This window comes from Nycticebus coucang, chromosome 10 (genome assembly GCF_027406575.1).
Source record: "Nycticebus coucang isolate mNycCou1 chromosome 10, mNycCou1.pri, whole genome shotgun sequence".
Taxonomy (NCBI): Eukaryota; Metazoa; Chordata; class Mammalia; order Primates; family Lorisidae; genus Nycticebus; species Nycticebus coucang.
Window position 1 is genome coordinate 36,246,702 of NC_069789.1, and position 26,260 is coordinate 36,272,961.

Consider the following 26,260-nt stretch of genomic DNA (forward strand, 5'->3'; position numbering starts at 1 on the left):
ATGACCTGCCACCACAGTCCTGAAAGAGTGACTCCACAGTCAGACTGCCAGGGCACAAATCCCAGCAAGCCACTTAAACTCGCCAAGCCTCAGTTCCCTCATTTTCAAGATGAATTGTGTTGGGAAGATTAAATGAAATAGTCTTCAGGTCGAGTATCCCTTGTCTGAAATTCTGGGACCAAAAGTGTTTCAAGTTTTTGAATATTTGCATAAATATAATAAGACCTCTTGGGGATGGACCTCAAGTCTAAATGTGAAATTCATTTATGTTTCATATACACCTTATACATACAGCCTGAAAGTATTATAATTTTATATATAATATTTTTAATAATTTTATGCATGAAATAAAGTTTTAACTGTGACCTGTCATATGACATCAGGTATAGAAGTTTACACTTACAGTGTCATACTAGGGCTCAAAAAGTTTTGAATTTCAGAGCATTTTAGATTTTGGACTTTCAGACTGGGGATGTTCAACATGTATATAAAGCACTCAGGACAGTTCCTAGCACCTGATGTCTGCTCTATAATTGGCAGATGTCATTATCGACTGAGCCATCAAGGCAAAAGAATCAAAGGGACCAGCAAACACTGGACCAGAGGAGAAGTCCTCGCCACATCCTAGCAGGATACAGTCTGCACTTGCTGAGTGAACTGGGTATACGAGAAGGTTGCAGAGACCCCAGTGAGTGTGGTGAGTAAGGTTCCCTGGCAGGCTCAGCTGCCTGGTTTTGGTATAGGGTAGATGAGGTAGTTCATGGGTATAAAGTGAGATTGATCACAGCCTCCTTGGGCATGACATAAAGTCATGGTGGCTGCCAAGGAATCTTGCAGTCACAGAAATAACAAGTCTTGGATGCTGCCTGGGTAAGGTAGCAAATGAATGCAGGAGGTAATGGGGCTGAGAAAATAGAGAAGAGTGTTGAGATCAGGCTCAGGGAGAAGGAAGACAGAAGACAGAGAGCATCCCAGTGAGTAGCAGCTGCTTCCCCAGGGCTACCAGACTGGGATGCTGCACATCAGGGTGGGGTGCAGGGTGCTTTGGCCTCTGGTGGCCCCATGTGGCAGCAGCCCTTACTTGGGTAGTTCCTGCAGCCTCCTGCTGTGGAGCCCCGCCTCCAGCTCCCATCCATCTTGGTGAGTTTCCATTTCTTGTAGGTGTCGCTGGTGAGAGTGTCTGGGGTGAGGTTGCAGATCTCCAGGCGGGAATAGTGCCTCAGGAAGTCACTAAAAGACATCCTGGCAAAAGCAGAGATACAGATGTTCCAGATTATAAGAGGACACACTGGTAGGCCTACACCAGACTGGAAGCCAGTCAAGGCCAGGCACAGCAGCTCCGTGGGGCCCAGTGGGTGGGCACCAGGTCCAGAATCAGAAGTCCCAAATTTTAGTACCAGCATTGCCACTTTGTAGCTGGCTGGCTTTGAGCAAGTTACTTAAACCTCTCTGAAGCTCAGAACTCTTACCTTAAAAATGGGAGCCATGGGCTAGGCGTGGTGGCTCACGCCTGTAGTCCCAGCACTGTGGGAGGCCAAGGCGGGTGGATTGTCTAAGCTCAGAGGTTCAAGACCAGTATGAGCAGCAGTGAGCCAGAGTAAGACCCCGTCTCTACTAACAACATCAAAAACAGCCAGCACCGCAGAGGAAGAAGAAAATGAACAAAAAGGAGTACTTCAAATAAAAAAGAATGAACAAGCAAACTGAAATTAAAAAAATAATAATAAAATAAAAAAATGGGAGCCATGAATATCAACGAAGGCAATACACAGGCACTGGAGGGAAAGTGTATGTTGTGTACAGATGTCGGTGGTCCTCAGAGTGGCACAGACACACAGACACTTCTCACTAAGGGATGGGATGATTCTCCGGAACTAGTGGTGAGAAAAGCCCTACTTTTCCTTTCGTTTTCTCTTGGGACCTCAACATTACTGAAAGAACTCTTCTGATCCTTTTTGAGAAGCTGCTCAGCTTATAAACCTCATGGTTGAGATGGACAAATTGAAGAGGTTTAAGAATTTTTAAAGTTCGGGCGGCGCCTGTGGCTCAGTCAGTAAGGTGCCGGCCCCATATACTGAGGGTGGCGGGTTCAAACCCAGCCCCGGCCAAACTGCAACCAAAAAATAGCCGGGTGTTGTGGCGGGCGCCTGTAGTCCCAGCTACTCGGGAGGCTGAGGCAAGAGAATCGCTTAAGCCCAGGAGTTGGAGGTTGCTGTGAGCTGTGTGAGGCCACGGCACTCTACCGAGGGCCGTAAAGTGAGACTCTGCCTCTACAAAAAAAAAAAAAAAAAAAGAATTTTTAAAGTTCAAGGTCTCATAGTGAATTTAAAACAACAAAGCCGGGATCCCATGCCTCTGCTCTTGATATGATAAACTCACTTCTAGCAGACACTCTTATTAGCAATTCTCTTTTTTTTTTTTGGTCTCTTTTTTTAGAGACAAAGTCTCACTTTATCACCCTCCGTAGGGTGCCGTGGTGTCACAGTTCACAGCAACCTCCAACTCCTGGGCTTAGGCGATTCTCTTGCCTCAGCATCCCCAGTATCTGGGACTACAGGCGCCCACCACAACGCCTGGCTATTTTTTTGTTGCAGTTTGGCTGGGGCTGGGTTTGAACCCGCCACTCTTGGTATATGGGGCCAGTGCCCTACCCACCAAGCCACAGGCGCCACCAGCAATTTTTTAATAAAGAACATTGAGGCTTGGGTTGGCGCTTGTAGCTCAGCGGGTAGGGCACTGGCCACATACATCAGGGCTGGTGGTGCAAACCAGCCGGACCTGCTAAACAACAATGATAACAACAACAACAACAACAAAAAATAGCCAGGTGTTGTGGTGGGTGCCTATAGTCCCAGTATTTGGGAGGCTGAGGCAAGAGAATCACTTATTATTATTTTTTTAGAGACAGAGTCTCCCTTTATCGCCCTCGGTAGAGTGCTGTGGCGTTACACAGCTCACAGTAACCTCCAACTCTGGGGCTTAGGTGATTCTCTTGCGTCAGCCTCCCGAGTAGGTGCTCACCACAATGCCCGGCTATTTTTTGTTGTTGTTGCAATTTGGCTGGAGCCAGGTTTGAACCTGCTACCCTCAGTATATGGGGCCGGTGCCCTACCAACTGAGCCACAGGCACCGCCCAAGAGAATCACATAAGCCCAAGAGTTTGAGGTTGCTGTGAGCTGTGACGCCACAACACTCTACCAAGGGCGACATAGTGAGACTCTGTCTCAAAAAACAAAACAAAACATTGAGGCAGGTACATCTTTTGCTGAAGGCATTAGTGATCTCACCAGAATTCCCCATCTTCATGCCGTCTGGTCAGCCTTTCCTTCACCTCTGGGTCTATAGTGTTCCAGTTAGGGCAGCTGCAAAACAAAGTAATGACAGAGCATTAGAAATAGGTGTGTGACAATGACTTCTCCAATCTTCCCAATGTGGAGGAACAGGGACATCAGTTTTCACCTCTGAGTGCCAGACTCTAGAAAGCAGGAAAAAGTAACTCACATCTGCGTAAGAGCTGCACTTCAATACTCTTACAGCACTTTAAAGAGTACAGAACACTAGATGGATTCAACTATGGTGGCAAGGTGAGAGGGTGAGTTATCCTGCACCATGGTGCCGCAGAAGAGGCAGGAAAATGGAAACAGCCCATCAGAGAGGGATGAAGTTAGAATCAGTTGCCCATATTGAGATGGGCCTGGCAGCTTATTTAGGGACAACTGAAGATCTGATGAGGAACGGTTTGTCTAGGCCTCTGCAGCTGACCTGAGAGGAAGCCTTGGCAAGTGTCTCTCTGCCATGGCCAAGGTTGCTTGGGAAGAGGCCGGGGGGAGGGCCGCAGAACTGTAGGCGCTGGGCTGCAAAGGGGCAGGAGGGAACCCACGGGAGATGCTCAAACAAGTGTTTATCGAAATAGTTGAGTGTCCAAGTAGCCTACCAGTATGCCCTAGAAATCAATAGAGGGATGGCTCTCTGATCCTTGGCATAAATTCATACCCTTGGAAGAGACAAAGTGCCTGTGGAGAGGCAGGGTGCATTGTTTTCCCTAAAGGCCCAATATAAGGATGAGTTTGACCTGGGAGGGGCTGAACCAGGAGGTGATAAAAGAAGTGAACACAGCAGTGAGCCCCAGGCTTGTGAAATAGCCCCCAGACTGCTGGAAGTAGTGTCCTGCTTAAAAGACCTTTCAGGGACTTCTTTATCAGCAGAGCACAGGGGCCTCCCAGCAGAATACACCCCCACCCGACTTCCCCATCCCTGCACACCCTCCTCACTTGTCATTCCACCTCCCTGTCCACTCCACTTCTCCCCAGGGATTTCGGATGCGGATCAGTTTCTGCAGGCTTCCGTTACTTTCAACCTGTAGTGGAGAGAGGCTGAGTCAAGCCAGGCCTAGAAGTACTTGGAGCCCAACGCTGCCTTCAGCATGAGCCAAGAGGTAAGGATCTGACCCAAGATCTTCACTGCTGCCCAGCTTTGGAAAATGGGAATTAAAGTTCCCATGATCCAGTTCTTTTAAAAGGGTGTTCTTTAACCTTTATCAGGAGCCTGGGCCATGAACACAGCTTATCCTAGCATCTGTGCTGACACTTTTGCTCTGAAACTCAGCTTAACTAACTAGAATAGGATGTACCTTTGTTACCACTTGTTGAAGTAGCACTGGGTGGTTAATAGGCAAATGTAATGTGTGCATCTTGGTGGGGTGGGGTGGAACATGGAAAATGACATTTTGGGCAACAGGGAAAATGTAAATATAAATTTTGTATTATGCGATGCTATTGAATTAATGTTTTTCTTGGGCAAGGTAATAGTAGTGGGATTATGTAAGAGACAAATGGTGAAATATATAGGAGTGAAGTGGTGTCACCATGTCTGCAACTTACTTTCAACTGGCTCAAAAAAAAAAAAAAGACAAACATAACAACAAAACCCCACACACATACATAGATAAAGCAGATGTGACAAAACTTTTTTTTTTTTTGTCTTTTTGTTTGAGACAGAGTCTCACTATTTTGTCCTCAGCAGAGTGCCATGGCATCACAGTTCACAAACTCTTGGGCTTAAGTGATTCTCTTGCTTGGGCTTAAGTGATTCTCTTGCTTGGGCTTAAGTGATTCTCTTGCTACTTAGCCTCCCAGGTAGCTGGGACTACAATGCCTGGCTATTTTTTTGTTGTAGTTGTTCTTGTTGTTTGGCAGGCCCAGGCCAAGTCGAACCTGCCTGCTCTGGTGTATATGGCCAGTGCTCTAGCTGCTGAGCTACAGGCACCAAGCCAGATGTGGCAAAATGTTAACCATTGTTGAATCTAGGTGAGTAGTATTTGGATATTTGTTGTACTATTTTTTCAACTTTTCTGTAGGCTTGAAATTTTTTAAAATAAAAAGATGTGTGTGGCTCACGCCTGTGATCCTAGGGAGGCTGAGGCAGGTGGATTGCCTGAGGTTACAGATTCAAGACCAGCCCAAGCAAGAATGAGACCCTTGTCTCTAAAACCAGCTGGGCATTGTGGCAGGCGCCTGTAGTCCCAGCTACTCAGGAGGAAGAGAATCGCTTGAGCCCAGGAGTTTTATGTTGCTGTGAACTGTGATGCCACAGCACTCTACTGAAGGCGACAAAGTGAGACTCTGTCTCAAAATAAATAAAAAAGAAAATTAAAAAGATGTGGGGGTGGGGAAGAGTTAAAAAAGAACACTGGACATGTCAGAGGACTTGGGTTGCTTGGTAATATTTATATAACAACAGCAAAGACAGCTGCCTACTTACATCTGATGTATCAAGCAGTCTGAGCTCATTTGATTGAACCACCACACCCTTACAATGGATTTTTTTTTTTTTTTTTTTTTTTGCGGTTTTGGCCAGGGCTGGGTTTGAACCCACCACTTCCGGCATATGGGGCCGGTGCTCTACTCCTTGAGCCACAGGCGCCGCCCCTTACAATGGATTTTGTCATTTCCGTTTTAAAAGTGAGGAAACTAAAGGACAGAGAGTTCGAATAACTTGTCCAGGCCACACAGCTGGTCAGTGGCAGTCAGATTTGACTATGAATGCTTTTGTGAAATCAAATGTGAAAGAGCTTTATAGAGTACAAAACATTCTTCAGAAGCAAAGTGTGGCTTTGCTATTCTTAGCCGACCCGGGAGTAGGATGCACCGCGGCCGCCAGGCGGCAGCCCTTCTTTCCCCGCCCGGGAGGTTGCTGCGCGCTCCGGGCTGGATGACGCCGCGCCGGGGGGAGCAGGGCCCCGCACAGCCGCGCCGGGCCATTACCTCCTCGGCCCCGGTGACCGAGTACGCGTGCCCCTTCACCAGCTTCTGGAACGTGATGGCCTCCGAGTCCGCGGCGCTGGTGATCTGAAACAGCAACATCAGCCCTGCCGGCTCGCCGCTCCCTCCGCCGCCCTCACGGGGTCCGACCGGGGCCCGGGCGCAGCCGGGCAGGGCAGAGGAGCTGGGGTTTCTACCATTCAGAGGATTCCCGCTGCGGTTGTGCTTAGGCAGAACCGCCAAGAATCACCCGATAAAAGGTGAAACGCGACCCTCTGGGCATTAACAAGCCATCGCAGCGCGTTCTCCGATTGACGCGCTGCGGAGGGTGCGGAAAGGGCACCCCGTGCATACGGGGACATTGGGGGTCTCGATGGCACGGTGGGGGCTGACACCGGAAACTTGAGACCCTCTCCACCCGCTCATGCTCGGAGGCCTGGCCCAGTCCAGCTGCAGAATTTATACCAGGCTGGTTTTTTGTTCCTGCCTGAGTTCAGAATTTGCTCTTGTCCCCCATCTGTTATGAGGGAGCCTGTAAACCAGAAAGAAGGGCTGAGAGCTTAAAGTCTCCTGCCTCAGAAGAATTCCTGCCTACAGAGAAAGATAGATTTTTGGCCCCTTGATCCAGAGCTTCCTATCTCTGCAACTGGACACAACCTTTGCCCCCAGGCTCCTGGGGACTGTACATTGTCCCCACCTCCTCTCTCCTGCTGAGGTTTGCCAGCAAGGCTATTATGAGAAAAAGGTTTCTTCTGGTGCCTCCAGAAATCTCCTGTAGGCTCCCTAGAGCAGGTTGCAGGGGAGGCTGCACAGCTCTGCAGGTGGAGGGGAAGGTGTCAGGGTCACAGAGGGTAGGGGTTCTCAGGGGACCCAAAGTCTGCAGGGTGGGGGACGGTGGTTCAGAGCAGGCAGAGAGTGGGAAATGGGCTGGGGATGGGAGACTGAAGGTACCACCACCCCATCCACTGCACCCAGACAGGCTGACACCCCCTGGCCTCCAGGTGATAGCAGTTTGTTGGGTTTTGGGGCCCAGAAACTGGCACCCCAAACTATGGTGCTGTGACATGCTGAACTGAGGAAGAAACCTCTCCAGGTCTCTTCCTTTCCCCCATACTCCCCCTTCCCAAGCACAAGATGAAGTTGCTCTCTGAAATCCCCTTATCTGCCTGAAGCCCCAACCCGCCAAAGAAAAAAACAAATATCTGGGGCCCTCCTTGACTTTTCATTAACTGGACTCATATCCCAGAAGGAAAGACTGAAATCTACCAACCCACCTGGAGAGATTCTTGTCACAAACCATTCATTGTCTTGCTCTGCAGGCCTAAAGGACTTTGTCTCAGGCCATTGTATGCTCTTCAAACCCACTGAATTCTAAAAATCATTTACTGCCTCCCTAAAATCATCCACACTTCCCATCTCCCCTTCCCCTAAGAAGAAAGTCTATAGCCGGGCACAGTGGCTCATGCCTTAATCCCAGCACTTGGGAGGCCAAGGTGGGTAGACTGCCTGAGCTCACAGGTTTGAGACCAGCCTGAGCCAGAGCAAGACCTCATCTCTAAAAATAGCTGGGCATTGGGGGGAAGGAGGGCGTACATATAGTCCCAGCTACTAGGGAGGCTGAGTCAAGAGAACCTCTTAAGCCCAAGAGTTTGAGGTTACTGTGAGCTATGACATCATGGCATTCTACCAAGGGTGTGACAAAGTGAGACCGTCTCAAAAAAAAAAGTCTGGCTCACTGTCTGTAGCTCAGCCACTATGGTGTTGGATACATACACAGGGCAGGAGGGTTCAAAGCCTGGGCCTGCTGGACAACAATGACAACTACAACAACAACAAAAAATAGCTGGGCGTTGTGGAGAGCACCTGTAATCCTAGCTACTTGGGAGGCTGAAGCAAGAGAATTGCTTAAGCCCAAGAGTTTGAGGTTGCTGTGAGCTGTGACGCCACCGCACTCTTAAAAAAAAAAATTAGTCTATAGCCATCATACAGCTCAGTGTGGGAGGATGATCACTGCTCCCTGCCCCACCACACCCTGGCACGTGCTCATAAATTTGTATGCCTTTTCTTCCATCCACTTGGAAGGGAAATTTTCCACTGGCCCCCCCTCCCCGTGAAAGGGGTGCATTACGTTGTAAATGGGCTGGTGGGTTTTCCTGGACACTTTGAGGGCCCCCTTTAACAGACTGGGAGGGGGTGGGGAGTGTGGGCCTTACATCGATGGAGCAGCCAAGGAGAGAGCCTTTTTGCAGAGCCTTCTGGATGATCTTGAACAGGTTGGCAGGGGCTTTCTTCAACTCATACCACTCAGCAATGCCTCCAGTGAAGTCTTCGAAGCCCTCAGTGGTAGCACCCCCTGAGAGCGCTTCATAACATCCATTGATCCTACATGAGAAGGTGATGCTGCCACCGTTGACACTGCTCATGCTGTTACCTTTCAAAGTACCACCTCTCACCTCCTGACGCCCCCTTCATTTGCTGCTCCAGGAACCCTCGCTTGCCTTTGTCCCCAACTCAGGGTGCCCAAAAAGGCAAGGAATCATGTTAACAATTACCATTTCCCTGGTACTTTGTGAAGTTAAAAAAAAAAAAAAATCTCATGGAACCTAAGAGTTAGAATGACCTTAGTGATTTATCCGGACCAACCTCCCGTATTGCTTCTCTCTACATCCTGACAGGAAAAGGGAGGTCTACTAATTTGCTGTTTGGCATTTATAGCTTAAAGAAAGAAAACAATACCAAAAGCAATTTTTAGCGCATTCCTGTAGTTCCACCTACTCAAGAGGCTGAGGCAGGAGGATCATGTGAGCCCAATAATTTGAAGGTGCAGTGAGCTGTGATGATGCCATGGCACTTCAGCCTCAGTGACAGAGAGAGACCTTGTCTCCAAAAAAAAAAAAAAGGGTTTTCCCTGAGAAACCAGCACTATATTGGCAAGGGCATATAGCTTCTGATTACTGATGCTGGAGTCCTTAGAAGCATCACTCAGACCCTAGATTCTCACGGCTGGGCATGTACACACGACGCCTCCTTCCTGGCATGGGACTGTAAGGAACAGAAATCCACTTGCTGCCTTGGAGTGGAGCCAGTTTCACAGAGGGAACCAGGCAGCATGGCCAACACCACCACTGTGCAGCAGGGCTGGCCTGGGGCTTCCTGCTGAGAGGGGCAGCCCTGGACACTGGAGAAACTCACCTCTGGACAATCCAGGTGGGAAGCAGCTGGGAAATGGGGAAACCATTTCTAATTAGCAATACCATATATTCAGGGCAAATTCTCACTTTTTCCTACCTCTGCAATGTGTAGTTTTGTCACTGGCAAAAACTCTGCTTAGAGTTGATAAAAATGTAAACTATGTCCGGCCGAGGAAGCAGAACTCCTTCTCAAGCCTGCACAGTTGGCGCCAGGACTTGTTCCTGTGTACTTGCTTAAAAATAGCATTAGCTGCCATTAGCAGTGTGTAATTATCTCCTTGAACTCAGAGCCCAATTTTAGCCAAAACAGTCCTGTAGAACAGGACTTCTACTCAAAGGAGTCCTTGAATGGTTCCTGTTTTTCCTGAATCTGGGGCAGTGGGGGCAGCATGGCAAGTGGGGGTGGGTTGGGGACAGCCACTTACTTGGCGTAGGCCTTCTCCAGCAGAGCACTCCAGAACTCACTTCCCTCAGCCGAATGCACAAAGAGCAGCTCCCCATCCTTGGTGGGCAGCCTGTCATCCACTACCACCTCGACCCACTCACCATACTGCCAGAACTGTGGGACGAGAGAGAGGGGTGGTGTGGGGCGGGCTGGAGGAGGAGCTGGATATAGCACTGGGACCCTGAGACCCAGCTGGACCTGGCTCTCCATCCGCCATACTGGCCTCTTGGCCCAGGTTCCATGAGCCTATCCTCCGAGGTGATGCCTCCTTTAACTCTCCTGCCACAGGTGGGTCCTTGCTAAGGAAGCAAAGATCGTGGAGGCACTTGTCCATCCCTCCAAATCCACATCCACCTCTTTAGCATTCTGCCCTGCACCTTAGTCTTTTAAAAATATTATTTCTCACTTTCTAGCATAAAAGGAGGCAAACCTTAACATTTTGTCTCAAACCTCAAATAATAAAGGTTTTTTTTAACTTGTGAATTATTTCCTAACACCCTACTCTATCTCCCTCTTGCATGCCACACTGACAGGGTCCCAAGGAGCTTCCTGCTCTCTCTCAGTGTCCCCTGAAGAACAACACTGGTCCTGGGAGTCTCCCAACACCAGGGACCAATGAACTCAGCCAAGCCAGTGGGCTGTTCCTAGCTCCCAGGGCTGGCTAAGGAGAAACCTGAACAAACCACTGAATTACCTGGAAGTGGAAGATCCCTGCATAGTTCTCCTGGAAGCTCTGGTTTACGGGGACCACTCGAGCCAGGACCTCTTCATTCAAGGTGAGAGATGCGATGGCTGCCAGCAGCCAGCAGTCACCTGTGAACACCACATAAGAAGCTCTCACTAGAGAGGGCTCAGAATCAGAGGGTGTTTTGAGATCAAAGATCTCAAAAAGAGGTGGGGACCTCTGGGGTCTTGAAACCTAAGATGACCCCTCAATAGACAGAATGATATTTTAGGCAGAAATTACCTGAGGGGTAGGGCAGAGGGTTTGGGTGCTATACTGAGGGAAATGTGGAGGAAAAAAATGTTTTTGTTCAGCTGTGGTTGAGTCAAGATGGAAAAATTCATTCCTGGACAGATCAGGACTCTGCAGTGGCTGACCTATATCTGAGAGCCTAGCCCTGTGCGGGGTTCATAGGAGATGCTCGGTGGGGAGCATCTGTAGAGTGGAAGAATCTAGCTGACAGCACAGGCTTCTGAGGACACAGACTTTCAAGGGGAGTCTGAGAGAGAAGAAAACATAGTGATAGGTGGGAAGGATTCAGAGGCAGGGGCAGAGGCACCAGGAAACAAGTCAATGGCAGGGAACACAGGCAAAGCAGATGAAATAGCCCTGGGTCAGAGCAGAAGGCCGACTGTCTCCAAGGGTCCCGTGAGGAGGGGCAGAGGTCACTTCTGAGGGTGGACAAAGATAGGGACAATGAGAAATCACAGGACCCTCTCCTGTGACATGATAAATGTGAGGATAAATGAGAGCAGTATGGAAAGCACTCAGCACCCAGATGGCACCTGTTAGGTGCGCAGCACAGCAAGTACCACAGTCATTTCACATAGTTAGAAGCAAGCTGATGCTGGTGACAGCAGCAGATGGCTTGCAGCCAGGGATCATGTCTACTACAAAAGGAAAATGAAGGGGAGGGGTCTGGGAAGAGGATAAAGAAGTTACTCCATTCTTAAGGAATGTACATTTTCCTATGACAATAATAGGAAATAGCCTCAGATGAGTCTGTTGGACTTATTTTTTGCTAATTGACAGGCTTATCAAAAGTGTTATTAAAAGAAAAAAAGTGGGCTCGGCGCCTGTGGCTCAAGCGGCTAAGGCACCAGCCACATACACCTGAGCTGCCAGGTTCGAATCCAGCCCAGGCCCGCCAAACAACAATGACAGCTGCAACCCAAAAATAGCCGGGCGTTGTGGCGGGCACCTGTAGTCCCAGCTACTTGGGAGGTGGAGGCAGGAGAATCATTTGAGCCCAGGAGTTGGAGGTTGCTGTGAGCTGTGATGCCACAGCACTCTACCCAGGGTGACAGCTTGAGGCTCTGTCTCAAAAAAAAAAAAAGTGTTATTGAAGTTCACTAAATTCTTCAAGTTCTGATTGATTGCCCAGCATCCTGATAGTTCTTAAACTAGACCATCCTCTTAACACTTAGGCATGATTGTATATAAGGTGTTTGAGGCCATATATGCTAGTGACAAGTCTTGTGGTAGGTAGACACACATCTCTCCTTAACTGGTCAGTTGGTAACCAACAGAAGTTAAAGAAATCCTTTTGCTCCTTAAACTGCATGAATGCCTTGGTGCTGTGGATATACCACTTAGCAGCCATTTGCTCTCTTCTTGGTAACACTGATGTCCCTCTGGGAGATGACTTTCCCTGCATTCCCTTCCTGCATTTTCTTTCTTTCTTTTTTTTTTTTGTTGTTGTTGCAGTTTGGCCGGGGCTGGGTTTGAACCTGCCACCCTCAGCATATGGGGCCGGCGCCCTACTCACTGAGCCACAGACGCCACCCCCCTTCCTGCATTTTCAAGCTGTGAGATTTGCACTGACACTGCCCCCAATTCCAGAGGCAGCCTGAGGAATCTACACTTCACATTTGTCTGGCTCCAGTGGTTGGTCGTGCTGTGACCCAGGCAGAGCCAGTGAAGTGTGAGCAGACTCCTACTAGGGCTTGTGGGAGATTGGACTGGTGCCCTCTTCTACTGCACTGAGACTATAAAGATGTATGGGCTGCTGCTGCTGGGGTCACCTCGCTTCTATGAGAGGAGCAGCCTGTCTGAGCATGGAGCCAACAAAGAGGAAGAGAGCCGAGAGATGGAGTTCCTGAATCAAGCTGTACCTGAAGTCAGACCTGCTTTGGACTTTTCAGTTTCACGAACTAATAACTTCCCTGTTTCCTTACCCATTGTGCAGGGCTACAAGTTCCTGCCACCTTACTGCGAGGGGAACTTGGGCAGTAGCTAATATTTATTGAGCTCTTCCTATGTGCTGGCCCCTGTCCTGAGGGCTTCGGATTCACGGTCTCATTTAGTTCTCACCACAGCTCTATGAGGACTGTACTATGACCATTTCTATGTTAAAGTGGAGTTGACTGGTCCTACAGACATACTTGCCTGGTGCCTACATACTTACATGATGTAAAACATCTATTCTTGGGACTAAGGGAACTAGAACAGGAAGGGCCTAAGATGGCCTCCCCTGGAGTCAGACTCAGTAACCCTTAGGAAGATGCTCTGGAGTATAAAAAGGCCGAGAGAGCTTAAGGGCACTGCCAACAGTTAAACAGCTGCAAGAAAAAGTGTAAAAAATATAGATAGCTGGGCGGCGCCTGTGACTCAGTGGGGAGGGTGTCAGCCCCATATATCAAGGGTGGCGGGTTCAAAACCGGCCCCGGACAAACTGCAACAAAAAAATAGCCGGGCGTTGTGGCAGGTAGTCCCAGCTACTCAGGAGGCTGAGGAAAGAGAATCGCCTAAGCCCAAGAGCTGGAGGTTGCTGTGAGCTGTGACGTCACAGCACTCTACTGAGGGCGATAAAGTGAGACTCTGTCTCTACAAAAAGAAAAAAAAAATGTAGATAGCTGTCAGATCTAGGAGACAATCTTTTAGGTTAGTGAGGGCTTTATATAAACCAAACTAGAGACTCTGACATGTTGAGAAGAAGGTGCGTGGGAAGAAATTTGGCAGTGCCTGCATTTGGCTCCAGGTAGAGGGAAGAAGCTGAGGTGTCCCTTTCTGGTGGGGATAGACATGTGTCCGGAGGGGCTTTTTCTTCCTAATTCCATGGGGGCACCTGATGTGGAGCAGGTGATGAGTAAAACAGATGGCCTTCAGTCCTTTTCTAAGCAGCCGCTGTTTTCTCATCTGACTTTATACTGTCCATCCTGGAGGACAAATTCACCACGTGCCAGCCATTCCTGAGGTCATGAGATCATCCTCCTCAACCCATTCCTCTTCCTCTAACATTGGGCCACTTCATGACTTGAGGCCTCATTTAAGATCCTGCAGATGCCTGTGATTCTTATTTGATTGTGCTTATTTGAGATTGTATAGGCATCTTGCAAACTGCTTGGATTGGAGTCTGTCAACCAATGGAGACAGAAAGATTTATGGGTAGAATGGACCCAAGTATAGGAATTCCAGATATAGGACTCCTGAACTAAATGCTTCCACACTTCCTAATTGTTTCCTATCAAATCCCAGAGCATCTTCCTAAGGTTTACTAAGTCTGACTCCAGGGGAGGCCATCTTAGACCCTTCCTGTTCTAGTTCCCTTGGTCCCACGAATAGATGTTTTTACATCATGTAAGTATGTAGGCACCATGAAAGAATGTCTGTAGGACCAGTCAACTGCTGCATAATCTTGAAGTCATGGCCAACTATGCTGCTATTCATGAGATAATGACTCTGACCAAGTGCATGAAGGTTGGCTTCACAGTGGCACTATTTTTTTATTTTTATGGGTCATATAACTAGGTGCACTGCCAATATGCACCTATCTCAGATGACTGCTCACCACCAGACCTGGGTGCTCTTGCCTCATCCCAGAAATCAGTGCCCCTGTTTCGGGGCTTCCAGTTTTATTTCTTCATGTCCCAAAAACATAATCTCCTAGTTACCCCAGTGGAATATTTCCCATTGCTGTTTGGACGGGATTGCTTTTTTCATATCTTGCTATTATGAACTAACTTGTTTCATCTAAAAGGATTCATAATCCTAGAACATTTCCCAGATGATGAAAACTATGGTTGTAAGAGACTAAGTTACTTGCTTGAGTAACTGTCCCCCAGGAAGGGACAGAACCAGGATCAGAACCTGGATCTCTCAACTTCTAATATATATCTTTCCATCAGCAAATTAAAAAAAAAAGATGGCGCCTGCGGCTCAAGGAGTAGGGCGCCAGCCCCATATGCCAGAGGTGGTGGGTTCAAACCCAGCCCCAGCCAAGAACTGCAAACCCCCCCAAAAAAAACTAACAAGTAGATAATGCTTGTATACTACTTTATAGTTTACAAAGAACATTGTACACATTTATTTAATCCTCACAGAAATCTTTTTTTTTTTTTTTGTAGACAGAGTCTCACTTTATGGCCCTCAGTAGAGTGCCGTGGCGTCACACAGCTCACAGCAACCTCCAACTCCCGGGCTTAAGCGATTCTCTTGCCTCAGCCTCCCAAGTAGCTGGGACTACAGGCGCCCGCCACAACGCCCAGCTATTTTTTGGTTGCAGTTCAGCCGGGGCCGGGTTTGAACCCACCACCCTCGGTATATGGGGCCGGTGCCTTATGGACTGAGCCACAGGCGCCGCCCCTCACAGAAATCTTATAAGATGATTTCCATTATTATCATCCCCTTTTGAGATGAAGAAACTGAAGTTCAAGAGGTCTAGAGTAGAAAATTGGCAGGTTTTGTATGCACATCCTCTGAAACAATTCTTAGCTTTTAAGAACTAAACTCTGGGGGAAAGTGGTGGACAGGTGAGGGGTGAGGTGGCTCAGGCCTGTAATCCTACACTCTGGGAGGCCAAGGTGCATGGATTGCTTGAGCTCACAGAGTTCAAGACCAGCCCCGGCAAGAGTGAGACCCCCATCTCTAAAAAAATAGCCAGGGGTGGCACCTCTGGCTCAGTGAGTAGAGTGCCCGCCTAATATACTGAGGGTGGCAGTCAAACCCAGCCTCCACTGAACTACAACATCAAAATAGCTGGGTGTCATGCCCGGCGCCTATAGTCTCAGCTACTCGGGAGGCTGAGGCAAGAGAATTGCCTAAGCCCAAGAGCTAGCGGTTGCTGTGAGCTGTGACACCATGGTACTCTACTGAGGGTGACAAAGTGAGACTCTGTCTCTACAAAAAAAAAAAGCTAGGCCTTGTGGCATGTGCCTGTAGTCCCAGCTACTTGGGAGGCTGAGGCAAGTGAATTACTTGAGCCCAGGAGTTTGAAGTTGCTGTGAGCTATGACGCTATAGCACTCTACCAAGGGTGACAAAGTGAAACTGTCACCAAAAAAAAAAAATCTATACTCTGATAACAATTTTTTTTTGCTTAAGAGTATCTGATTCCTTTAATTAAGGAGAGATCCACTATAGAAATATCCAACTGCAGGGTGGTGCCTGTGGCTCAAATGAGTGGGGTGCCAGTCCCATATACCGGAGGTGGTAGGTTCAAATCCGGCCCTGGCCAAAAACTGCAAAAAAAAAGAAAAGAAAAGAAATATCTAACTGCAATTCAAATTTAACAAGAAAGGTAAAAAGCTGGCAGCTTCATTAAATTCTATATCATATATATGTGTGATACATATATATTTATTTATTTATTTTATTTATTATTTTTTTTTTTGTAGAGACAGAGTCTCACTTTATGGCCCTCAGTAGAGTGCCGTGGCCTCACACAGCTCACAGCAACCTCCAACTCCTGGGCTTAAGCGATTCTCTTGCCTCAGCCTCCCGAGTAGCTGGGACTACAGGCGCCCGCCACAACGCTCGGCTATTTTTTGGTTGCAGTTTGGCGGGGGCCGGGTTTGAACCCGTCACCCTCGGTATATGGGGCCGGCGCCTTACCGACTGAGCCACAGGCGCCGCCCAGTATATATATTTATTTATTATTATTACTATATTTTGAGACAGAGTCTCACTCTAGCCTGGGCTCAGCCTAGCTCACAGCAACCTCAAACACATGGGCTAAAGTAATCCTCTTGCCTCAGCCTCCCATATAGCTGGGACTACAGGTTATCTGCCACCACATCCAACTAATTTTTTTATTTTTAGTAGAGATGGGGGTCTCACTCTTGCTCAGGCCGGTCTGAAACTATATATTTCAATAACTGAATACCCATTGGCTTATGAAATATTAAAGCACATAACCTATTCTATGTAATGTTATTCACCAGAACAACATGGTGGTCTGCTGTTGCACAGCCAAGACAATGGCAAAGGCAAGAGGGAACAAGAATTATGTACATTTCTGGAGTTGAGGGAAGCTTAGAAGCTACTAAAGAACATCTTGATTTCTAATAAGGCAGGAGCATTTGAAATCCCATTTTACACTTCTGATTCCTTAATTCTCTTCTAAACCAGTAAAATGTTTGGAACTAAGTTGGGAAGCTCCTTTTTACCCCGCTGATTTCTTTCTTTATGTTATTTTACTTTTTTTTTTTTTGAAATAAGAGTCTCAAGCTGTCGCCCTCCAAAGACTGCTGTGGTGTCATGGCTCATAGCAACCGCAAACTCTGGGCTTAAGGGATTCTTTTGCTTCAGCCTCCCAAGTAGCTGGGACTTCAGGCACCCACACAATGCCTGGCTATTTTGTTGTTGTTGTTGCAGTTGTCATTGTTGTTTTTGGCCTAGCCGGGTTGGAACCCGCTAGCATCAGTGTATGTGGTGTGCTCCCTACCCACTGAGCTACAGGCACTGCCCCTTTACTTTGTTTGAGACTCCTCTCACTTTGTCGGCCTTGGTAGAGTGCCATGACATCATAGCTCACAGCAACCTCCAACTCTTGGGCTCAATCAATTCTCTTGCCTCAGCTTCCCAAGTAGCTGGGACTATAGGTGCCTGCCACAATGCCCAGCTATTTTTTTTTTTTTCCAGATTTTATTTTTTGGCCAGGGCTGGGTTTGAACCCGCCACCTCCGGTATATGGGGCCAGCGCCCTACTCTTTGAGCCACAGACCCTGCCCTTATTTTTTTTGAAGAGACAGAGTCTCATTTTGTCGCACTCGGTAGAGTGCAGTGATGTCACAGCTTGCAGCAACCTTCAGCTCTTGGCTTAGGCGATTCTCTTGCCTCAGCCTCCTGAGTAGCTGGGACCACAGGTGCCCGCCACAATGCCCAGCTATTTTTTGTTGCAGTTTGGCCAGGTTCGGGCTGGAACCTGCCACCCTAGGTACATGGGGCCGGCAGCCTACTCACTGAACCACAGGTGCCACCCAATGCCCACCTACTTTTAGAGGTAAGGTCTGCTCTGGCTTAGGTTGGTCTCGAACCTGTGAGCTCTTGCAATCCACCCGCCTCTGCCTCCTAGAGTGCTAGGATTATAGGCGTGAGCAACCACGCCTGGCCCCCAGCTGATTTCTTTTACTTATTTTATTCTGATTTCTTTGAGTTATTTTATTATCTGCTCATACAAGTTTTCTCAGTAACAAGTTCTGCAACATGATTACAGCACTTTATGTGCACAAAGGCCGCGTGCTAAGCTTTATGCACATTATCAGGTTATCATTTCATTGTCTCTGAACAATCCGAAGTAGATACTATTCTCATTCCACTTCATAATTGAGGAAACAGGTTTAAGGAGGTTTAAACAGGTTTAAGTTGCTCACCCAAAGGTCCCCACCGATGAGTAGCCATCAGGTCTGTCTGTGCAAGACACATGCTTTTAGGCTCAGTGCCTGTAGCTTAGTGGCTAGGGTGCCAGCCCACATACACCAGAGCTGGTGGGTTCCAACCCACCCTGGGCCCGCCAAACAACGACAACCACAGTAAAAAAAAAATAGCCGGGCATTGTGGTGGGCCCCTGTAGTCCCAGATACTTAGGAGGCTGAGGCAAGATAATCACCTAAGCCCAGGAGTTGGAGGTTGCTGTGAGCAGGGTGACACCATGACACTCTAGGGAGGACGACAAAGTGAGACTCTGTCTCTTCAAAAAACAAAAAAAGCAAACTGACATTTTTGGGTGGTGTCCATAGCACAGTGGTTACAGCACTGACCACATGCACTGAGGGTGATGGGTTCAAACCAGGTCTGGGCCAGCTAAACATCAATGACAACAACAACAAAAATAGCTGGGCGTTTGTAGCAGGTGCCTGTCGTCTCAGCTAGTTGGGAGGCTGAGGCAAGAGAATCACGTAAGCCCAGAGTGTTTGAGGTTGCTGTGAGCTGTGACATTACAGCACTCTACAGAAGGCAACAAAGTAAGACTCTGTCTCAAAAATAAATAAATAAATAAAAAATACACATGCTTTTTTTTTTTTTGAGACAGAGTCTCAAGCTGTCTCCCTGGATAAGAGTGCCATGGCGTTACAGCTCACAGCAACCTCCAACTCTTGGGCTCAAGTGATTCTCTTGCTCCACTTTTTTTATGTTTAGTAGAGACTCTTGCTCAGGCTGGTCTCCAACTTAAGAGCTCAAGCAATCCACCCGCCTCGACCTTCCTGAGTGCTAGGATTATAAGCGTGAGCCACCGCGCAGGGCCCATGCTTTTTTTTTTTGTTTTTTTTAAAAACAACTATTATATTTTTTCATGCTACCTCGTCTAAGGACATGTGCACTTTTAATGTACAATTAAAACAGTCTCCTTTGCAAATAGGCTGGTGTCAATTTTTAATTCACCTCATTCAAAGAACACTGTCATGGAGTATTCTGTACTTGAGAGGTGACTCAGTTATGCTTCTCAGTGTCTGGGCTGCACTGTGATCCACCGGACTGCCCTTGTCCACAGGAGGGTTTGGTTTCTCCCGAGGAGGAAACCTGTTCTACAGACTTATAAGCTGCTTACTCAGTCCCACCCTTCCCCCTGTGGGTTCAGATCCTTGTTCTCCCCATCAAGGTCAGAATCTACCTTCCCTAAAATCATTTATGAAAACCTTTCTCTTCTAGAAAATCCTGCAGTGACTTGCTCCCAGACAGCTGCCCTGATTGGATCAGTCCACTGCATGTCCTCCCAGCACTGCCAGTTAGGTCCAGATCAAAACAGGCTGGTTAATCCTATGGGGTGGGACTACCATGTTTATTTAACTTGGATGCCATAAACCCTATGGTTCTAGCTAGTTTAGCTGCAGGTAAGCCCCAGAGGGTGCCTCCCAGTCATTGAGGCCTCTTCTGTAAGGTTGGGGCTAGAAAAAGAAAGACGTATAGGTATTAAAGTACACATACGCATCTACAGGAGACTCTGCACCTAGGCAAATAGTGTTCTCCTGGTGCTCATTGTATTTAGTTATTTTGTTTATTTAATTGTTTTGGTCCTGCTCTCTAGTCACACACAAAATTTTGACAGAGGAGAGGGTCGAATGGCCACCCAGACCACCTTGGGCCACCTCATAAGACTGTCTTTTAACAGTGCACCTCGCACAACCAAAATTCCTGCCTGCCTCTCCTGGAGGCAGTTGTCACACATTTTTAGCCTTCCTGCCTAGGTACAAAGTCTGTGTATACTGGATTACCCCTGAACAACTTTTCTTTTTTTTATTTGACACAGAGTCTCACTATGTTTCCTTCAGTAAAGTGCTGTCGCATCACAGCTCACAGCAGCCTCAAACTTGCCTTAAATGATTCTCTTGCCTCAGCCTCCCAAGTAGCTGGGAGTACAGGCACCCGCCACAATGCCCAGCTATTTTTTTTTTTTTTTTGTGGTTTTTTGGCCAGGGCTGGGTTTGAACCCATCACCTCCGGCATATGGGACCGGCACCCTACTCCTTGAGCCACAGGCGCCGCCCCCCAGCTATTTTTTGTTGCAATTGTTATAGTTGTTTAGTAGGCCCAGGCCAGGTTTGAACCTGCCTGCCTTGGTATATGTGGCCAGTTCCCTAACCACTGAGCTATGAGCGCTGAGCCATGGACAAATTTTTGATCTTTAATTACTCCATTTATCTCAGAGTAGAAGCTATTGTCTTGGGGACTTGAGTCCCATGATCATAGTAAGCTGGAGTTGAGTGCCAGATACCATATGGTTGCTTCCTTGTGTCTAGACCCTACCTTCCAATCCTGCTCACTGTCTAGAAGCTGCTATCAAAAAACCTCACTGGGCCCCTGAGGTCCCTGGCTGCTGGTGGGATTAGCCAGTGGGAGCTCTGGGGACCAGAGGAAAGGAGGTGAGAGATTAAGGTGTTTCTCTCCTGGCTCCTTCAGTGGGGCCACACTGCTCCCTCAAGGTGACACCTGTATGCAATGCACTCCCAGCTCTAGAATCCTGACAGCTGCTCCCAACTCACAGATCCAGGCCCTCTTCTGGCAGGGTCTCAGCTATGCTTCCTTCTAGGATTGATTACAGAGGCCCCCAGACATAAGCTGTTTGTCTCCAACAGCAGTCTGTCTGTCCAGCAGTCTGCTCCTTGTCAGCTGTCTGCCATTTATTAACTAACTTCAGGTGCTCTGAGAGGCTGCCTGGAGGGGCTTGGACACTCATTTACCCCATTTAGAAGACCAACTATATTCTTGGCTACAAAGAGTAATTACCATAAAAATGGCACTTCTTAAGTTGTATCTATAAATTTAATGTGATCCCAATAAAAATAATAGAAATAGGATTATTTTCAAATTTGTAACTTATCTGATTCTATGTTTATAAGGAAAAATTAAATATGAAGCACAGTCAGAAAAAAATCTAAAAGGCAAGGAAGTCTAGCTCTATCAGAAATTAAAACATGACAAAATAGTATAGAACTTGTGCATAAGTATACTGATGGATAAATGGGACATTTTAAAAGGTATTCACCCTAATTCATTATAAAAGAAATATAAATTAAAGCCATAGAGATATGATTTTTCACTTTCAGATTGCAATGATCCGAAAATGTGCTTATCTGGAGAGGCTGCAGGGAATAAACCAGGTCAAGGAGCACAGAGACCCTGGTAGACTCTCTAAAGACCATTTGACAATGTCATCAATATGACCAGCAATGCCATTTTTAGTAATCTGCCCTGCAGACATTCTCACATGAAAAATGACACATGCCATGCAGCATGAGTTGTACTAGCGAGACTGGAAACAACATACATGTCCATGCGTAGGGGACTGGTGAGATAAACTGTGGCACACCTCTGCAATGAATTTCTATGTATGAAGATGCTATTTATTTATATGAAATGATCTCCAAGGTCTGTTAAGTAAAACAAAGCAAGGTGCAGAACAGGATGCCTGATATGCCAAAAAGAAAAATATTAGGAAAAAGGAAAACTAGAAAAAGAAAAAAGAAAAAATGGGGGAACACAGAGTATTGTTCCCTTTGATAATTCCATTCTTCATAATCCAAATCTTGGATTATGTATTATACAGAAGAGCAATATGTCCTCTTCTGTGTGTTTGGATTATGGGTTTTGGACCATTATGGTTTTTGGACCAGTTTATTTCTGTCGATAGATAACTGATTATGTTAGTACTTATAGTCAGAAAGATTAGCTTAATATCAATTATTCTAAAATGAAAATTAATGTTTGGTAGAAATCTCCATAATAATTGGTCTATATTGAAATAAGAACAAATAGGCAGTGAACTGGCTTATTCAAGTGTAGCTCCAAAGTGTATCCTAGTTTCTCAAGAAATGAACAGGTATTCCTTGAGAAAATGTTTCATGGACAAGTAAATTTGGAAAATGCAAAGCTAACCAGGTCAAATGCAAGGACTTCTCAGAGCTTATCTTTTCTTTCTTTCTTTCTTTTTTTTTTTTTTGAGACAGACTCTCAAGCTGTCGCCCTGGCCTCATAAGCTCACAGCACCCTCCAACTCTTGGGCTCAAGTGATCCTCTTGCCTCAGTTCTTCTATTTTTAGTAGAGGTGGGGGGTCTTGCTTTTTGCTTAGGCTGGTCTCAAACTTGTGAGCTCAGGCAATCCACCCACCTTGGCTTCCCAGAGTGCTAGGATTACAGGCATGAGCCACTGTGCTCGTCCTCTCAGAGCTTTTCAATAAATTCACATGATGACTTTCCTAGGGCTCACAGAGGGGGCATAAGATGACTCTTTCTCAAACTTCCTTGACCCTGGACATTTCACAAGGCCCCTGCCTGTGGAGGCCGTTGGAAATGCTGGATCACTCAGTGTGTGTGTGGGTGTCATTTTGCAACTGGCTCACCCTGGTGATAAAGGGTTTCCCCACTCAGTGGACCCCCCCCCCCTTTCTATTCTCTAGGCCCAGGTAAGCTCAGAAATCAGACCCCCATCTCTAGGCACAAACAGGCTGCCCTTTCCAGGCCACACCCTCTGGGCTCTAGCAAGGTCAGGAACAAAACAGTCTGAAAAGTTTTGGGTGGTTCCACCTTGAGTAGGGAGCCACACCCTAATTCCTTCCCAGAGGGGAAAACTGTAAAGGCCTAATAACCTTGCTCCAGCAGAGGGACTGCATTCATTAGTTAATATACTCATTAACTTTAAAAAAGTGTTTTTCCACCTACCAAGTCCTGGCCAAAATATAATATATACCCCCAGACAAAGGACCCTTTCAAAGACTTCCAACTTGGGTCTTCCCCAAGAGCACCAGAACTCCGGTGCTTTTTAATCCTTCTGTGTTCTTCTGTCTAATAAATCCTGTCTTACCCCTGATCTGTGGTTTGTGAGTTCATTCTTCAAATCTCCGAGACCAAGGACCTACTGAAGAAAGAAATTCCGGTAACACTGGTGGGTTCTCTGGGAAGCTGGGCTGCCCTTCCCTGGGGAGGACAGTGAGGTTCTTTCGAGGTTCTTGGGCATGAACACTAAATGTAGGGCTTACCCTGTTCTTTTTTTTTTTTTTTTAAGAACAGATTGTTTTACTTTATAGTAGTACGTGGTTTTATTGTATATTTTCTTTGCTTCTTCTTTTTTTTTTTTTTTAGAGACAGAGTCTCACTTTGTCACCCTCAGTAGACTGCCGTGGCATCACAGGTCACAGCAACCTCCAACTCCTGGGCTTAGGTGATTCTCTTGTCTCAGCCTCCCGAGTAGCTGGGACTACAGGCGCCCGCCACAACACCCGGCTGTTTTTTTGTTGTGGTTTGGCAGGGTCTGGGTTTGAACCTGCCACCCTCGGTATATGGGACTGGCGCCCTACCCACTGAGCCACAGGCGCTGCCCTTCTTTTCTTTTCTTTTTATGAGGGTCTAACGTCTCTGGAATAAGGCAAGGCATATCTGTAAATACTAACAAATCCTGAGTCACTTGTCACTCATCATCTCTTACCTGCCTTTCTCACCTTGGGAGCCTCACGCCTACCTTTACCTGTCCAGCACCCTGTGCCAGGACAAGTGCCACTGCAGGGTCACTACAGGACCTTGATTGTCCATGGAACAGACTCTGTGCTTCCCTAGGAGAGGGAGTGGGTTGCCAGTGATGCTGCTGCCCACATCTATTACTAAATGCAGCATACATGGCCCTGGCCAGAGGTTCCTGGGCTGAATGGTAAATTCCTGACCTCAGGCTCAACAGATCGCCCATTCCATGGGCCAGGCTGTCCCCACACCTGTCTAAGCTTCTGTCCTGGAAGACATTCAACTGCCAGGGGCCTGAAAGGCTGGGGAGGGAGGCTGGTGGGCTTTCCTGCCCTACTTTCCTGCACAGGAAAAGCCCACTTGGGTACCCCACCAGTCTCATGCTTAGTCAAGTGGGGGCTGCCCACAGTGAAATAACAGAAAAATTATTAACTCATAGTTTTTTCAGCAAGGGCTAAAAATCAATCTCTCTTTGATTTCTGTTCTCTCTTGCTCGCAGGCACCCTGTAGAATTACATTTTCACAAACCACTGAAAAGAACTGACTGGAAGGAAATGTAAATTTTTCTTTTGACAGTCACCCTCTCACTGCTTTTGAGAACCTGTTCCACAGGCTTGGAGTTTCCGGAGGAACAAAAGGGTGCAAATGTCAGGCCCCAGGGTCAGAAACACCTGTGGTAAATCTGCCTCCAGGGGCATGTCAGCTGCTGATCATCCAGCAGCTAAAAAGATTGGAGGTGCAGATGCAATGATTTCACAATATCCTGTTAATTTGGTAACAATTGCTGTTTTCTTTCTCTTTCTAGCTGCTTGATCTCAGGGCTGGCATTCTTCCTTTCTTTGGGATACCAGGCTGTCTCCCTGTTCTTTTTTCTCTCTCCCCACTCTCTTCCACGCGCTCTCTCTGTGGAGCACCTACTGAGCTTTCCCATCCTAACAACAGGATAGGATTTTAGGGGCCCCCTTCCTCTACATACCTCTGTTACATCTAGTCTTAATTTTGAAAACAGCCTTTCACCCTGCCATTAGAGATCACACTTGGGCTGCAAATACCACAGGAAAGGGATCCCTGTGATTTAAATGCTCTAGTATGAAAGGGACAGAAAGCGGGTTTACAAGGCAAGTTGGGAGATGAAGGATTCTTGGAGTTAGGAGCCAGCAATGTTGAAAGGAAATTACCCAGGTGAGGTGGTCCAGGTCCTCAGAGGTGAACTTGCCCATCTATCTTCTGCTTAGTTTAGCACTGAGATTTCTGCCTTTTCCCAGTGGCATGTCTCACCAAAGGCTGGTCTGCTGCCTGATCCCTCAAGGAACTGAGCTCTCTGGTTCTGAATCTTGCTTCTCATTCCAGCTGCCACCTCCCCACACACCTTTTAGCCTCCAGGGATCAGAAGGCAACTGCAGTAGCTCCAGACTCCACCCTATTGGGGTTCTTCAGATTATAGGCTCCTGGCTATCCTCTCACTCCTCTTTGGCTAATTTTGCTCCTCCAGCCTAGCCCCCCCCTTCTCCCCGGATCTACCTTCCACCTTCCTTCCTCCCCAGAGCCATGTGCCACCCTTTCTACACCATCTCAGCACCTGTTTGTCTGCTCTGTGCTGGGAAGAGGCAAACAATCCCAATAGGCAGGTCCGCCCTGGCCTGGTAAATGACAGCAGGGGCGCTGGTCAGGCTGGGTGGTGAAGGGGCCAGTGCAGGTGGGGCGATGTGCTCCCTTACAACAGCAGGCTCTCAGGGGTCAGGTCTTGCTACTCGCCACGGAGAGTCCGGCCACCTGTCACTGTCAGCCTATATGCAGAGACAGGGATAGGTCCACCAAACTTTGTCAGAAAGCTGGGATTCTGGAGAACCATGAGAGTAGCCTCTCCAAGACTGTTCTGTTCTTCCATTTCTAAAAATCACAGTTTTATACATAAAAGTTCAAAGTAAAAGTCATAGCTCAATTTTTATCTTAAACAATAATAATCAGCATTACCCATGACCCCAAACAACATTCCAATTCAAAAGTTAATCTTCAAAATCAATTGCCTAAACTACTTAAGATATACATTTTTAGGTTAAAGCTGAATTTACAAAACTTGGAGAATGGGAGACTGGAGGAGCCCCTGGAGGCCTGCCCAGAGGTGGGGGACTGGGCACCGCTGGGGGTTAGAGGACCTGGCATTAGGCCTAATCCTGCCATGGAAGGTGGCATGTGCCAGGACATTTCTCTTCCTGTCAGCTGTGGAAGGGAGATAATAGTCAAGCATATCCTGGGAACTGTCAGGATCAGATGAAAGACAGAAAACTGGGGATCCGTGGTGCACTTCAGAGATCTGGAGCCCCAAACACTTTGTGCGTATTTTGCATGTATGCAAATATATGCTTTTTTAAAGGGAGAGCAGTCAGGTTTCTCAGCTATCTCCACCCAAAAAGGTGAAGAAACACTGACAGCCAAGAGGCGGAGTTCAAACCCTGGCTCTGACCTGAGAGACT

General features: G+C 47.4%; 1 protein-coding gene across 1 annotated transcript in view; it reads right to left on the reverse strand.

Moving 5' to 3' along the window:
• Positions 1–26,260, reverse strand: part of CAPN2 (calpain 2) — a 68,368-nt gene that overhangs the window by 17,953 nt on the left and 24,155 nt on the right. The window contains exons 3-9 of the mRNA XM_053604890.1: positions 10,591–10,709; positions 9,877–10,010; positions 8,474–8,642; positions 6,264–6,347; positions 4,272–4,357; positions 3,288–3,362; positions 1,082–1,242 (exon numbers count right to left, since the gene is read on the reverse strand). Coding sequence (XP_053460865.1) covers positions 1,082–1,242; positions 3,288–3,362; positions 4,272–4,357; positions 6,264–6,347; positions 8,474–8,642; positions 9,877–10,010; positions 10,591–10,709 — 828 coding nt within the window. The remainder of the gene's footprint in view (positions 1–1,081; positions 1,243–3,287; positions 3,363–4,271; positions 4,358–6,263; positions 6,348–8,473; positions 8,643–9,876; positions 10,011–10,590; positions 10,710–26,260) is intronic.